Raw genomic sequence first — 16,929 nt, 5'->3', positions numbered from 1 at the left:
TGATTGTAAGTCACTCTGGATAAGGGCGTCTGATAAATGCTGTAAATGTAAATGTAAATGTTAGCAGCAAATGTCACATGCTGAGAAAACCCGAGTCAAAGCAGAGCAAGTAAGAGAAAGACGGCGTTCCACCCCATAGACAAGCACAGGAAATTACTTTCATTATCACTGCTCAAAGTCAACTACACTGTTGTTATACGTCAAGTTATACGTCGCCTGCAGATATTTTTTTTTCTTCTGTTTGCTCACTGCTGCCAAGCTGTACAGTCAACACTTGACAACATGTTCACAACCATGCAGTCCCAATTCAATAGAGCTTCTTTATATGACACTGAATACGTTTAGCCCGGAGTTAAGATTCCTTTGTACATATACACATTATACATTCTAATAAATGCATAATTAAAAGTTTGAGAAAATCTCAGATTAGCACTGCACTGTGGGTAAACTATGTTTTAACCACTGCAATGTGTAAACCCTTTATTAAGATGGACAGCATACATTGTTAAATATTTGAAATGAGAACAATGAGAACAAGCTTCTTTGTAGAGGTTTTTGACATGCTAGTCTGTTTTATAGAATATTTACTGAACCACAGATATGATTTTACCACCACTGGGTGCTGAAAAAATTGGTAATGTTTTATTTAACAATAACATTAACATTTTTATGAATGTAATGAAGGTACAGTGATATAACTTTCTAGCAGGGCCATCTATGTAAGGCAGGAAACTCAAGACATTTACAGGAAATACATGAAACTTTTTATCTAAAATCTTCATCCACTACATTTGTGGGATCTCTCATTGCATGAGTAGAATACAATGCACAGAGGAATAATCTAAATTCAGTAGGAGTTAGAAGTATGGCTTTATGGCAGAAGAGGCTGGGATGGATTTTGTGGTTCAGACTCAGTCTGAGATTCCACCTCTTCCTCCTTGTCGATCTCCTTATATCCCTTCTTCCGTTTCTTCACTGCAATGACAACAGCAACCCCAATCACCAGGGCTACAAAGGCAATAACACCAAAAGTGGTGCCAAGCTTCTGTCCACCAGACATCTCCTTCCCAAACTGATCAGATAACTTGTTGATTTCTTCTGGCTTTGCCAGCTTCCACATCTTCGTCCCGCTGATCCGAACCCAGGCTTTGTCTTCTTGGGTCATCACAGCCACAGTGTTGGTGGCAACCATGGCCATCACCGGAGATCGTGTGAAGGGTGGTAGATGGATGGGCAACAGCTCTCCGCCTGTAAAAATCCCAGACTGAACGCAGTACAGAACCTGACAGCCATCACTAATAGCAGCTAAGTGCTGGCTGAATCCTGGTGGACAGTGAGGCTGATAACGTGCCAGAGGGTTGTTGGCCTTGCAACTGAAGAAACCCCCAAAAGGCACAGAAAACCTGGTTGCCATCTCATAATCGTTGCTCACGCAAACCATCATGCCATTGGCCAGCATTTTAAGGGGAAAGAAGTTGGGTGGGCAGCTTGTAGACTTCGTCGTAGGGTTCTGTAGATTTGGGCTGTAAAGCCCTCCAAACAAGTACCCTGAATAGTCTGGAACCTTTTGACTGGTTGCGCACCAGTAAGTGTCGAGTTTAGCCCGCCTGACGTGGTAGGAGTCGCCGCAAACTTGATGACAGCATTCGAAAAACAGCCAGCATCCATGGCAGCTTTGGTGACATTCGTACTGGCTGTAGCCTTCCTCCTGCATTTGAGACTGTAGAAGCGTGGGCTGAAAAGGCGCGCGGCAAGAGAAGTCACCCGTGTCTGGGTTCTTCTGGGCCTGCTGCTCACAGATTGGTCCGGCGTCCGTGGTAAGCTTGGAGCAGGTTTGATAAACCCCACCAAAGCTGAGATTCGTTGCTGGACCTTCGCAGGAGTCGTCGTCGACATTGGCCTGAAAGTTGAAGTTCTTGGAGTCGGGCTTGACGCACCCCGGACGGGTGTTGATGGTGTAGTATCGCTCCACGGCATTGCGCACAGAGCGCGCCAGCTTGCGGACGGTCGGTTCTGGCAGGTCAGGGAGCGCCGCGCGGTTGAGGAAGTAGTGCAGGGGGAGGCCGGCGCGGTCGATGGCCACCAGGTTGTTGAGCGTGCTCTCCTGCCACTTCTGCAGCGTGATTCCCGGGTAGAACAGAGCCCCGCCGTGGCTCTGGATGAGAGAGTAGGTGATGTTTCCCTCGTAACTCCGAGTCTCAGACGTCTCCTGCGCGTCCTTGCTGCCAAAGTTGAAGTTGACCTTGTTGAAAAAGTTGACTCCCGCCGAGGCCGTGACTGAAGACTGCGTCGTCTCACCGTCGGACACATACGATGCCCTCACGTAGTCCTCCTGCACCAAAGAAGCCCCGGCGTCGATGCTCGTCACCACATGGGTTCCGTAGTCAAACACCAGCTTCTCCGAGAGGTACGCCGCTTGTCGGGTCTGGTTGTTTTCCAGTGCGTCGGCAATTTCCTCTGCTTGGTGCGCAAATCTGGAGTCTAGCGTGAAGTCTGGATACGATTTTACGGTGTACAAGTGGTTGCGCACCTGAGGACAAAGACCGGACAGAATGGCTGGTTCTAAATGTAAATGTTAAAAAAGTTGCATTTCAGTAAATCAATATATATGAAGCTCACCTGCACACGAGTAGTGACAGAACTTTCTTTGACTTGATGAGTCTTGGTTCGCTTGTTTTCCGCGGAAAACTTTGCATTGAGCACGGAGAAGAAGGACGCGTCCATGTTGATGGAATGCGACGTCGAGCTGCGCTGATCCAGCCACGAGGAGATGATTTCGGAGTTTGCCTCTACACCGCTCACCTTCTGTGGAATGACAAAGACCTCGTCCGGGATGAGGTAGACGCCGTCCTCTGTAGTCTGGCACAGGGAGTAACTGAAGTTCATGACCCGTCCCATGTCCAAATTCCGCAGATTGTCCCAGCCTCCTCCCGGGAGAACTTCCAGAGCTGGGATTGGTGAGGTTTTCTTGCACTCTCGAAGCCCATTGTTGGGACGAGCAAGAGGGTGAGTGCTGCCATAGGTGAGAGCAGAGAGCAGCAGGAAGGTAATTCCTCCCTGCTCCATGGCTGCTTTTTACTGAGACAAGTCGAAACAAGTCATGAGGCTGGGTCGTCATGGTCTTTCTGTTTCACTTCCTCTTTGACAGTCACTACTTTCACTTCACTGAACAAAAAGTTTCCCATGTGAGGTTAATGTGTTCATGTTCCTGTTCTGCTTTTAACGTTGATAACATTGTTTTGAGCCATTTTAATATGGAAAAATAAAGAACTTAATTACTATAGTTGCTTGGTAGTGCAGTGGTGAGCTATGCTGCCTCCCATATTCATGTGGCCTTGGTGTGTGGGTGTGGGTGTGTTTCTGGGGGTTTAGATGAATTTGAAGATAGCGTCCAGCCCATCCATTTCATTCCATTGTTGTTATATCAGAATGGCTATCCTAAAAAAACAAGATCTATGGCAGATTATGATGTCATATTAACTCGAGATCAGTTTTCATCTGGGGAAACAAGGAACCAACTGATGATTTTATATATGGTTTCACTAACACAGGCTATTTATGCGGAAAAAAACTAAAACACAAAAAAAGAATGCCAGGCAGTAAACACATATAACAAACACCCAAGTGTCTTATGTTAGTTTTTAAAGTGTTTGTGTGTTGTGTATAACAGTCTTAGTTCATAATTAGGCAATTATGGCACATCATAAAAAAGACAAAACACATTCAGGACATTCAGAAAGCATACATATATCATAAAAAACATACCAAAAAGTGAAATTACGTACATAGCTTTTTATTTGGTAAGATTGATGATCAGCAAGTGTCTCTGAATGTAGAACCGGTGTTGACTGCTGAATGCATTATAAAGTACAGGAGAAGAACAATGGAGCTCATTCAGGTGCTTCTACAAAACAACCACATGCAGAAAAGGCCCACACTGTCTATACATGCAGTGTGCAGATGGTGGCCTTTAGTGGCATGGGGGGTTCGAGACGGAGAGGAGACAACACTGGGTCCAAGAATCATGAGTTCAGCTCTAATGTCATTTTAGGAAAAAGTGTTTGACAAATTTTGAAGCATCACTGCAGACAGGTTACTGCTTTTATGTGAAATCATGAAGACAATCACAGACATTGTCTGTTTCAGACAATGATTTCTCACTCAGATACTATATTTTACTGCTGAATCCAAGACTGGTTCTTGGCTTCCAGAGCTCATCTCAGGACACTGGGTGCATGATGGGTGCTCTTCCAGGGCGGGGCATCAGATCACTGCATGTATTCAATTTATTCCATTGAAAGGCTAAATCTTATGAAATTCCCAGCCATAAAAGGACGTCAGCTGCCTCAAATGCACTATCATTGTCTACAATAATTGAGATCCAGCTAATTATAATTACAAATTACTGTGTGTATTATTTAATATTTTAGACTCAAAAACACAGGAATTCAAACTGTAAATGGATTAAGAGTCAATATTGTATTAATCACATGCATATTTATACCAGTACAACATGCAGTGAAATGATCCTGATTTTTGGCTGTGTGTAGATAGAGGATATAAAATAAATAAAGGATATAAAATAAAAACAGAATAAAAAGGAACAAGGCCAGTAAAAAAGGGAAGTAAGCTAGAAATGCAAATATTTATGTTCAAAGAGAACAAAAGACACAGACATCACTGGGCAGTGGCTATGCATACACCAATGACAATGAAGTAGAATGTGAATGTTAAGTTAAAAAGACATATTGCAGGGCAGTGATGGGTAGGATGCACAGTGCCAGTGTAACTGGAATGAAATTCTGGAATTCTGAAATGATGAAAATCATTGCTATATCAACATCAATCTTTTTTATTTATATAGTGTCCCAGTCTATTTTAATACAGGATTGTGCATTCACAATATTCTACTGAAAGGCGTCAGCACCATCAAATGCCATACTGTCAGGATTGGCCACAGCCAATCAGGACATCTTTTAATAAGCAGGTGATTTCCGCCCCTCTGGAGCAACTTTGCTTTTGAGTTCTGGCAATCGCCACACGCCTGCGGGTTTGTTTATGTTGATCCCCTTTATTTCCCTTGTCGGCCATCGTGCCTTGATTATTTGTGTTTATTAATAAATCCTTGTCCCCAGTATGTCCCGCCTCTGCGCTTCCTACAGCCGTCAGGACAATGTCTACAATACAGCTCAAATATTGTAACTGAGATCCAGCTAATTGTCATTATCTAATGTCTTCGTATGTTTGTGTGGCCTTTAAAGCTTGCTGAATATATTTATAGTTGAGGTAAAATTACATATACTTTTTCACAAAAATGTTTATTTAATTTCTTATAAAACTCGGTGTCTCTGTGCATATCTGAGTATTAAACGCCAGTTCTGGTTGTCTCATAAGTAAATGTTTGGATATTTGTGTGTGATAACTTGTGGTCTACTTTGAACATTCTTGATCATTGCTTTTCAAAACTGTAACTGTAAGTTTTCCTCAGCCTTTCCACTGCCAAACACCACAGATTACAGATGTTATCTGAGAAACAGGGAGTCAGCTATTGACTCTTACCACCAGGTCTTCAAAATACACCAACGTGCTGTGTGGGACTCTTATCTGCGTTAACGTGAGACTCTTATTGGTGATAAAAAAATATTGCCGTTAATCTATTCACAAAGTTGTGTTGGGAGCTGGGTCTATACTACGAAAGCTATTGTGCCGGAGTTAAATGGTTACACTAGATTTAGAAGTATATTTCTTCTTTCTTGTGTCTTTTATGTTCTTATTTTCTAAAGACTTTTATTTTGTTTTTGAGACCCGGTTATCTTGGACACATGGCGTGAGCTGTGAGAGGTGCGTGGGGTTTGTGTGCAAAAAGTTATTTCTTTCATTTTAATTTATGTACATATTAGGAATATTTTGCATGTGTGTTATTTTGTGAATATTTTTTATGTTCTTTTAATACTGTATATTGTAGAGAGAGGTGCAGAAAGACGCGATGTGTGACGCGATGTTCCGATGCGCTCTTGCTTTTTGTACAGAATACACTTTGCACAGAAAATCTCTTGGGTGTCAGCTCATCAAGAAACGAAATCAAAAAGTTCCACAACGCAGAAGAAGAACCGCTACACTATGATGACTTTCACCTTGATATTTTAGCGCGGATGTATACCTAGCCAAATTGCACTGTAGGGGGCGAGAACGAGTCTTCAAACTGTGAAATTACCACATCAAACGTGACGTGTAACATGGATGCAGCTATTTAACTGAATAAACAGTTGATAAACACAAGTACATCTTATTTTCCACTTCCCGCAGTTAAGTCTGTTATGTTCATGTGTTTGTTACAGGACAGGACAAACTGCTGTGGAACTCATTGAAATGCAATATGTCATGGAAATACAATGTTAGCACTTTTTGTTCAAATAATTACTGTTGCACTTGTTTTTTCAGATGCGTTTATTCTGTAAAGCAGTGGTTTAAAATGAAGAATATTCTTAAAAAATATGAGTTAAATGTTAAAAATGAAGTTAATAGTGCAATGTCAGCACTATTTATTTCTGCAGTTTCAATTGCACTTGTTTTAATAAAACAATAGATTTTAAAAGCATACACGATCGGTGAAAATATATTATTATTCTGCGGTTGAAAAGACTTGAAAGGACTCGAAACTCAAACTGCAGGACTTAGGACTTGACTTGAGACTTATCAGTCTTGACTTTGGACTTGACTCGACACTTGCCTGTCTTGACTTGGCACTTGACTTGGGACTTGAAAAGCAATGACTTTGTCCCACTTCTGTTGATTTATTTAACTTTGGCGACCATAGCCCTCCAAACCATAGTTCTCAAATTTTCACTGGCTGCAATTCATCTGTGTGCCGCTGGGTTGCGGCAGCGGTGATTTTTTATTTTTTTTTACATGACTGCCGATTGGCCTGCAAGGGGCACCCACCTCTTTTCAGAGGCTAATGGACCAGGTATTAGCCTGTACTTGTGCCTTTGCAGCGGCCTACCTGGACAGTGTAGTTATATACAGTGCCACATGGGAGCAACACTACTTGGGGAGTGGTGTGGGCCGTCTACAAAGGGACAAGGTGGATGCAGGCGATAGACCAAGAAGGCGGTGCGTTCCTTTCTGGGGCTTGTGAGTTGGTACAGACGTTTTATTCCCAACTTTGCCTGGCCCAGAAGTCTGATACCAGTCAGATTCAGTGGGGTGAGGTACAAGAGAAGGCATTCAAGGACCTCAAGGGGGCTTTAATCTGTAGACCATGTGTTGTACTTTACAGACTAAAGTGGAGTGGAGCCTCTGGCAGACCTCATTCAGCAGGTAGGTGTTGAGCAGAAGCCTGTGGCTTACATAAGCACAAGCTCTGTCCACATGAGACCAGGTACTCGGTGGTGGATCTAGAGTGCCTGGCAGTACAGTGGGCTTTGGACTCTTTCAAGTCGCGACTGACTACAGAGCTTTACAGTGGTTGGGATGAAAGAATCAAATGCGCGTGTGACAAGATGGTTGTTTGGTTGACTCTGTGTATGGCTTTGTTGCAGCAGCTTATTATCTTTTGTAAATATATATATATATATGTGTGTGTGTGTGTGTGTGTGTGTGTGTATATTGATGCCTATGATGGCCAATTTTGTATTTCTTCTGTTTGTTTGTTTAAATAAACCTGTTTAGGAGCATGTAACAGGGAATTCAAATAGTCAGAAATTAGTATAATACATTTCAACATTAGTATAATATTCAACAATGTTAATTTTTATATCAGCTTAAATGCAAGCATTAAATGGTTAGCAAGCTAGAACTTGTATGTTATGCATTGCATTGTTCACAGCTCACACGTCAAGCAGCACAGCAGACAGTAAGGTCGACAACAGCGAACCTTGCATCAGACTTCAGTCTTCATGCCAGTGAAGTTTCCCAGGCACCTGGCAACCAGCAACATGGCAAAACATTCAGGAAATACGGAAATAGTTAGATTCCGGTGTGGCAGGAACACAACCAGTTGTGTTTCACAGTTGGTTTTAACATTTGTATTGGGGTATCAAGCTGTTATTGTCTGTGCAAAAAGTCCTCAGTGTTGCACCGTTAATGCTCATAGCACAGAGTTGATAGTCAAGATTTGTTAAAAAAAAAATCAACTATCATATTTATTAGCAATAAAGTTTCATCATTTGTATACTGTAGAAAATAAGCCGACCCTATCGTAACATAATGGACGGGTCAAGTGTGTGAATTACGCTGTCCAGGGTCCTGCATTCAGTGGTGAAGTAGAGTGTATACATGTACATTCTTGTTCCTTGGGAAAGTAATCCAGCGCCTGGTATAGGCTGAGCCTGAAGATTGTGGGTGTTGGGTGTGGACTTGGACACTTTCCTGAAATAAAATAAAAAATGAACCACCAAAAATGGAACTTTGTTCATAGCCCTGCTAAACAGCATAATACTGAGAAGCAGTCTGACTTGATAAAACCATTTAAAATCATATCTGTTTGTTGCTGTGGCATGGACCAAAATGAAGCTCAACACCCTCTTTCAGTCTTCAGAATCTTGACAGTGTTTCAGTGTGCACGGCACGAAACGACCTTTTTGAACTCTGGACTTTTTATCTGCAGTTCATGCAGATGTCTGTATCGCTGCTTATCTACACATTGAAGCAGTCTAGTAGACTATCATTCACTTCCTAGCTGCTGACGTGCGACGCAAAGGCGTTAACCCCCAACCCTCGAAAAAATGTAAGTGTCTACCGGTTCTGTGAATTTTTCTAGACATGGAGAAAATGACCAGTATCGTCAAAGAAATTACCCAGAGATGTATAATACAAGTCAAACCAATCAAATTCGTGTAGTAATTGATTAAATCCCTAAATTGTGCCTGTGCGTGGTGTGCAGTGGTGATACCCAAGACCAACGCAACAACAGAGTGAATTGAATTTAGCTCTTTATTATTCTTCTGGAATGATTCGATTCGTCGATCTGAATTGGTAACATGTCTCTTTTCATTTTAAAATGTTCCATTTTAAATCGCAGTCACGTGCCAAGGTGCCGAAGTAAAGTCCTCCTTATTTCTTCCCAGCCTTGGCCCTCCTGGCCCTGACCTTCCCTTTGGACGCCTTCTTCGGGCTTTTGGCTTTCTTGGCCGCGGCTGGCCGTTTGGGTTTCCTCGGGACTTTCTTGGTCCGCGGCTTCCTGGCTTTCTTTGGAGACGCAGCTTTCTTCTCGCCGATTGTGAAGGAGCCTTTGGTCTGAAGAAGACTCCCGTTCGCCAGCAGGCGCCTGAGCGCCAGGCGGACGCGCGCCTTGTTCGACTCCGCGTCGTAGCCGCCAGCGACCAGGCCCTTCTTCAGGGCCACCAGAGACACCCCGCCGCGGGCCTGGGAGGCCGCCACCGCCCTCAGGACGCGGTCCGACACCGTGGAGCGTCTCTTCCCGGGCGGGGCTGGAGCCGCGTCTGCCATGGTCCGGTATTCGGGGCGCGGGGTCGCGGGTCCGACTGATAAAGGCGCGGTGAGAACCGTGAAGGCGCAACCGCCCCCCCCCTGCCGCCACTCCGTCATCTCGAGAGCGAAGAGTTATAATATTCTGGGATAAAAGGACTTGGCCCTACCTTCGAGTTTTTAAAGCCTTTACCGACCCCGACAAACCTTATTAAAAACCTATAAGAGCTTTTTATATTGACTTATACTTGTTTTGGACAGCACTTCTTTATGGCTTTAAAGAAATATTCTATCTGAAGATGTAATGAAAATGTATAGGACGATTTTAAAAATATAATCGAACAGCAACGAATATGTATTGGCGAATAAAATGTTTATTTATAATAGATGGGAAAAAATGATTTCATTATTTTCAAGACAAAACACACACCGTCACAAAGCTGATTGTGATTATTATATTGAAACTTTTTTCTTTATTGTTTTTTCGGTGTGATCAAAACGCATTTTAACATTTTGCCTCGCGAGTTGCCATTTTACTGTTTTTTTAAGAATTCAGCCACCGTAGTCGGAGCGCCTTCAACGTGGCCACTTTCCGCGCTAATCTGGGGATTTTATTTCGCATTTTCCATCTCACGTGTTTTAAAAGTCAAAATGACACGCCACATAACGTGTATGCGTGATACTGTTTGTATATTATATATATTATATATAATAATATACACCTGTTGTATATAGTTCTATAATAATATCATAATAATTGTTTGTGTTTTCAGCAGTGCCTCTGCTTGTATATTATATATAATAATAGACACCTGTTGTATATAGTTATATAATAATATAACAATAAATGCTTGTGTTTTCAGCAGTGCCTCTGATTGTATATTATATATAATAATATACACCTGTTGTATATAGTCATATAATAATATAATAATAATTGCTTGTGTTTTCAGCAGTGCCTCTGCTGGCCTTATCTCGCCCCGACAGATACAGAATGACCGTGAATGACCCGGATCGAGCCCATATCAAACTGTAGCCAATGGTTCATCGTCGTCGTCTTCTTCTGCTTATCCCAATTATAGGGAATCCCAGACAGCACTCTCCCCAGCCACCTTCACCAGCTCCTCCGGCAGGACCCCAAGGCTTTCCCAGACCAGACTGGAGATATAATTTCTCCAGTGTGTCCTGGGTTGACCCGGGGGACATGCCCAAACACCTCCACAGGGAGGCGTCCAGGAGGAATCCTGACCAGATGCTCGAACCACCTCAACTGGCTCCTCTCGATGTGACGGAGCAGTGGTTCTACTGGTTCATCATTCTAATGGTTCATCATTAGTTTAAACTTTAGTTTAAATACAAATAAGTCATGTGCGCATTTTGTGGGGTCGGTGAAATTAATTAATGGAAAACTCGTGATCACAGACTGTCCGACAAGGTAAGACAGACAGGCGGACAAACAGATTAATGATTATCATGTCGTCATGCACAGCAAGCGATATTAACTAAACTACTGTAGATTATGAAGAAGAAGATAATAATGCCGATTTAAACCAGCCAGACAAATACATGCAAAGTTTTTTTATGTGAGTGCACCACAAAGATGAAGTGCAGAAGAATGAATTCAAGTAAATTCTAATGTGCAATGTGATTTAACGTCCAGCTGGTGCATCTGAGGAATGGGAGTTAAGACTGCTCCATGGGCACTTTTTAGAAGTTCTTAAGGTATAATTTATGCATAAATCTAAGATGATTTGTAATCAACCAGTCAATCTATTGGCCATCATCAGCAAGGTATCAGCAAGTCAAATCAGTACTAACTTAAAAATATGTAACATGATAGAGACATCTAAAGCAGACACAACAGACATGATCGAGCTGGAGGAAAGGAGCTGCTAATTCATTTAAAGCACAAGAAGTTCACTAGAGCAAATAAAGTAAGGCCACAATGTCTGAATGATGTGTTTTTATTCTAGAAAACTGCCAAATCTTGTTTGGTTGAAAACTTGGAATATCTGCAAGACAAATTGCAAAAAGGTTTTTTGGTGATCCAAAATGAAGGAATGAAAGCAGCAGCCTATCAGAATCTTTAAATCATCATAAAGGTCATTCAAGGTTTTTAAAATTCAAAGCTGAAAAAAAATATGTCCTTTAGGTCTGAATAATTTTATTCAACCCTATCCGTTTTTGCAAAGGAAGCCAATTTGGAAATGTTTTTGTACATAGAATACAAGTTTGGAAGAACAGGTAAAGATGTGAAATGTTTGACAATGTGGTAGTAGGGTGGTATATAGGGTGGTAGTAGCCTATGAACCAGAAAACCCAGGTTCAAATCCCACTTAATTCCATTGTGTCCCTGAGCAAGACACTTAACCCTGTGTGTCTCCAGGGGGGGACTGTCCCTGTAACTACTGATTGTAAGTTGCTCTGGATAAGGGCGTCTAATAAATGCTGTAAATGTTAAAAAAAAAAAAAATGTTTGTAGGGTGCAGTGGTGGCCTAGCGGTTGAGGAAGTGGCCCCGTAATCTAAAGGTTGCCAGTTCGTCGATCTGCCAAGGTGCCACTGAGCAAAGTACCGTCCCCACACACTGGTCCCCGGGCGCCTGCCATGGTTGCCCACTGCTCACCAAGGGTGATACAGGTTAAAAGCAGAGGACACCGTGTGCTGTGCTGTGTATCACAATGACAATCACTTTCACTTTTTCACTTTCATATGTGTGTAAGGACAAAGAGACATGGGAGTTTCACTTCAAAAGAATGAACAAAAACCATGAACAACAAGGCCAAACTCATGTCTAGAATCTACAAAAGAGGTCAAACAAAACCAAAAACTCAAGACCACTGAAACAAACAAGACATCTAGTAAGCAAAACCAACCTCCCCCAAACAAAGAGACAAAGGGAACCTTTAATTTGGCTTAGCTAAACCAAATGACACAATGGGAAACAAAGTGAAAAAAATTAAAGAACACATACAGACATCGAAGAGCAAAACCCAAAAGGGTACGGCCAAAGAAAGAAAGAAAGAAAGTGAGGTGATTGTCATTGTGATACACAGCAAGCACAGCACATGGTGACACGATGAAATGTGTCCTCTGCATTTAACCCCGTATCACCCTTGGTGAACAGTGGGCAGCCATGAAAGGTGCAGGGACGGTACCTTGATCAAGAGGACCTCAGTGGCATCTTGGCGGTTCGGGATTAGAACCCGCAACCTTCTGATTATGGGTCCACCAAAATGGACCCATTCTGGATTTAGACCTCCTCAGATCTCAGTCTCAGATTTTGCCAAACAGGGACCCAAACACACCAGATCACTCAAAACAAGCAAATATGATTAATATGTGCACACACTCATATTGCCTATGAGTGTGTGCACACCATATACAACAATGAAAAGTTAGAGCAAAATACAATTATAAGTAAACTGATGAAGTTTAATAAAAACTGCAAATAATAAAATAAACCAATAAAGGCATCACAGTGCAGCATATGCATCCAGAGCCATTCATCTCTGATTAAAAGTGTTAACATCAGCCCTGAATACTTTTGAGCAGCAGATGGTGCCATTTTAAAGATCATGAGATACAAAAATTATATAAAAATAAAAGCTTATAAACCAAATTAAGCAAATTTGAACAATTCTGAAAAAATTAGCAGTGTCCCATGAAGGTGACAAAGTCATGCCCCTTTCTCAAGTCTCATTAACAATATGAATGAAAATGAATGCTCTAGCAGGTTTATGGTTAAGGTAATTATTAAAATATATTTTGTCACTTTAAGTGAAAGAGAAGTTGTGAAACACATCTGTGAAACCTCTGCATTTAATCACCCTTAGTGAGCAGTTGGCAGCCATGACAGGCGCCCGGGGAGCAGTGTGTGGGGACGGTGCTTTGCTCAGTGGCACATTGTTGATTCGGGATTCGAACCGGGATCATCACATTTGAAATCATCAGCAGTTTTTATATATAATAAAGAATCATTATCAAGGTTTTCATGATTCATAGTGAGAGTCTGGAGAAGAGCCTGGAGTTAGCCCACATTGACACTGGTCTCAAAATCCCTGTAATTTTCATAGGAAAGACAACTCATCGTTTCTGGATAAAGGGGCGAACAACGTGAAATGCTTCTATTAAGAATTACAAAGGAATTCAATGCCATGTCAGGATTGGCTGCAGGGAGACGTTACAAGATGGGTTTTTGGGACGGAGTTTGATAAGCCAGAGCCTGAGCCAGTGATCGAGCCCTGCCCCACCACACCCAGCGCCAGTCAGGATCCTGTGCAAGAAAACTCAGCACTGGCGGGCGGTGAGAGGGTTGCGCCTCCCGTCATCCTGGCTGTGCCCCCTGAGGAGGTCCCGGAGAACCCAGAGAGGGAACCAGATGACCCTCTCTTCTGTCTGTCTCTATCTGTGTGTGTTTCTGGTGTCCGTATGTTGCCTCCATTTCCCCTCTTTGTGTCCACCAGATGGCGACCCAGAAGTGGAGCAGAACCCCAGAGATTAAGTTCCTGACACGACTGCACTTTTTTTGGGGGGGGGGTGCAGTTCAGGTTGGGGGTTCCTTCTGAGGGGAGGGTGGGGCCCCCTTGAAGGCATGAGGACCCAGCTGGGACAGGCAGGAAGAGGGCCTGCTTGTCCCAACGGATGCAGAAGGGGCTGGCCGGATGGTCTGGTAAAGCCCCCACACTGGCACCAGGAACGTGCAGTGGGAGGGGCTGCACGTGCCCAGAAGGCATTAGCGCGGGGCAGGGAATGACGCAGGAAGCGTCAAAGGGGACGTGTGGCGAAAGGGCCCACATGTACCCAGAAGGGTCGGCCCTGTTTGTTTCTGTGTGCAGGTTGGAGGGACCGAGGCCGCCATAAGACCACATCAGGGAGCCAGCTAGGGCTGCAACTAACAATTATTTTAATAATCGATTAATATGTCGATTATTTTTTGGATTAATCGTAGGAAGAAAAAAAAAAAACAAGAAAAGCATTCATTTCCAACCCTTTATTCAAAAACAGAACCAAAATCTTTAGAAAGTGCACAAACATGTTGCTCCTTGAGCTGTTATAATAATAATAAAATAAAATAAAAATTGACTAACACAAAAAACATACACATGTATGCTTTACATCTGCCAAATATAGACTTTTTAAAAAAATAAAGTGCCACCTGAGCTGCCAGAATGATAAATAATTTATAAAAAAAATAAAGAACAATACAAATCAGAAAATTTAACAGGATTTGTTTGAATGTCAGAACTTGTTCTCTACACTACACTGCAGATGCACACACTCGCAGACACACATTCACAAACTCTCACACTGACACACACTGCAAAAAATGCTTTTCTAACTTAGTAGTTTTGTCCTGATTTCTTTAGTCTTTTAATGCAAAGTAACTATAGCACCCCTGCTTTACTACTGTTATTAACACGCTAACGCTAACTTTTCATGCTTGTCAAGCTGGATGACAGGTAAACATTTACATTTACAGCATTTATCAGACGCCCTTATCCAGAGCGACAATCAGTAGTTACAGGGACAGTCCCCCTGGGGCAACTTAGGGTCAGGGACACAATAAGCGAGTCGTCCACGCGGAGACGCAGAGAACAGTCCGAACGCTGTTTCATCCCCCCTCCACACCTGTAGGTGGCGCTGTAAGTCCCCGTCTAGTTCTCCTCCGCAGAGAGTTAAACACCAGCACCAGGGACATTACGTTCCTCACTTCATAACGGAACAAAAGTAGGATTCTGTAGCGATTTACCCTGCTGCTGAACTCCCTTCTTCCTCCTCAAACACTCCAACATGTTTGCGTTTCAGGTGCTGGATCATTGCCGTGGTGCTCCCGTGCCGTGCCATGTCGCTTTTGCATATTTTCGCGCAGATTTCTCTGCCTCCGCCATGTATCTGTCCTCTACCTCCACTTGTTTTTTTTTTGCTCCGCGCTGTCTATGAGGCGCCAAACTCTGCTAGCATCTGTGCGCGAGAGAAACCGAGTGTGTTCACTCCGCTCCGCGCTCAAATAAATCAAACGTCTCCGCGTCGCGCGACATAACGAATCGATTAGGAAATTCATGGCCAACTCTTTTAGTAATCGATTTTTATCGATTCAATCGATTCGTTGTTGCAGCACTAGAGCCAGCCATAGGGTCTGGGTCCACCAGTGGGAGGACACAGCAGGGTAGGAGCCCTATGGTTGTCACCTCCTCCGCCGATGGTGCTGCTGGGCGTAGCCCTTGGAGAAGCTGGAGACAGCAGCGACGATCTTTCGTGAACTTGACCTTCATTGTTGACCTGACAACTGTTTTTGTGTTTGAGTTCTGCCAATCGGCACACGCCTGCGGGCTAGTTTGTGTTTTCCCCTTTTGTTTCCACCGTTTTTGGCTCTCGCACCGTTTGATTTGTGTTCTGTAAGAAATCCTTGTTTGTATTATGTGCCGTCTCTGCGCTTACTTACCTCATCAGCTCACAGACGTGATAGGCCACAAGGGCAGAAAATACTTTTCAACAAACTTGATGTAGGAAAACGACACCACATTGAAGAATGCTAGATCTGCACTGAGGGGGGAAAAAATGTTTTTGCCAAATCAGATGATCTCTAGGAGATATGTGCAAAGAACCAGGCAATGTAGTGTTTTTTTTTTGTTTTTTTTTTACGTTTTACTAAAACGTAGCAAATTGATTTGCTGGAGTCCAGGTGTCATGTGACATCCCCACACCCTACTTTAGCCTTTTCTGAAAAATCTCTGAAAGCATGTGATCAGTGCAGTGACTTCATATTTGGCGCACGTGCTCACAGTACTGGTTTGCCACCCTCCACACTGCCACACATTTTTTTAGACAGAAAAGCAAATTGCTTTCATACCATATGTCTCCAAGATTCAAAATGTTTTTATTGGTCACATACACATTAATACATGACCTGGTCCCTGATAGTGTGCAACAAAGTAAAAAAAAAATAATAAAAAATAAATCTGAACTTTTAAATTCACTAAATGTGCTAGCTATATAATCCAAAATGTAAATGTATTCCTAGTTCCAGTATTTCCCTGCTCCTGACCCCAGACTGAAGGATTTCTACCTGCAACATTTAGCACAAAAAATACTTATATCAGTGATTTTTGGAACTAACTCTTTCAGGAAGTATTTCCTTGTTTCCACATTGTTAGCAGTCTCTCCTGGAGGCGTGGGTTCGAATCCCACTTCTGACTGTTTTGGAGCAGTGGCCCCGTAATCAGAAGGTTGCCGGTTCGAATCCCAATGCGCCAAGGTGCCACTGAGCAAAGCACCGTCCCCACACACTGCTCCCCGGGCGCCTGTCATGGCTGCCCACTGCTCACTCAGAGTGATGGGTTAAATGCAGAGGACAACTTTCACTATGTGCACCGTGTGCTGTGCTGCTGTGTATCACAAGTGACAATAACTTCACTTACTTTATACTGATGTCACACTGCTACACTGGTGCGATAAAGAATTTATACACACACACACGCTCGCTGCTGGTAGTATAATA

The 16,929-nt window shown here is 42.9% G+C and overlaps 2 protein-coding genes across 3 annotated transcripts; both read right to left on the bottom strand.

Annotated features, from left to right (window-relative positions):
- Positions 1-620: 620 nt before the first annotated feature.
- LOC114799567 (macrophage-expressed gene 1 protein-like) lies at positions 621-5,224 on the bottom strand. 2 transcript variants are annotated; one of them, XM_028996331.1, is made up of 3 exons: positions 5,161-5,224; positions 2,620-3,002; positions 621-2,530 (listed from the first exon to the last, which is right to left on the bottom strand). In XM_028996331.1, exons 1-3 carry the CDS (start codon positions 5,222-5,224, stop codon positions 872-874), a joined length of 2,106 nt encoding a protein of 701 aa, XP_028852164.1. In that variant the 3' UTR covers positions 621-871. The 2 variants fall into 2 exon arrangements, with proteins under 2 accessions (XP_028852164.1, XP_028852163.1); XM_028996330.1 differs by lacking the exon at positions 5,161-5,224 and having other exon boundaries at positions 2,620-3,109.
- A 3,692-nt stretch (positions 5,225-8,916) lies between these two features.
- LOC114799779 (histone H1.4-like) lies at positions 8,917-9,564 on the bottom strand. Its single transcript, XM_028996646.1, has one exon. The coding sequence runs from the start codon at positions 9,547-9,549 to the stop codon at positions 9,055-9,057; it is 495 nt and encodes a 164-aa protein (XP_028852479.1). The 5' UTR covers positions 9,550-9,564; the 3' UTR covers positions 8,917-9,054.
- Positions 9,565-16,929: the final 7,365 nt, after the last annotated feature.

Source organism: Denticeps clupeoides, chromosome 11, assembly GCF_900700375.1.
Source record: "Denticeps clupeoides chromosome 11, fDenClu1.1, whole genome shotgun sequence".
NCBI classification, from domain to species: Eukaryota; Metazoa; Chordata; class Actinopteri; order Clupeiformes; family Denticipitidae; genus Denticeps; species Denticeps clupeoides.
This window is presented reverse-complemented; position numbering and strand designations above follow the sequence as displayed.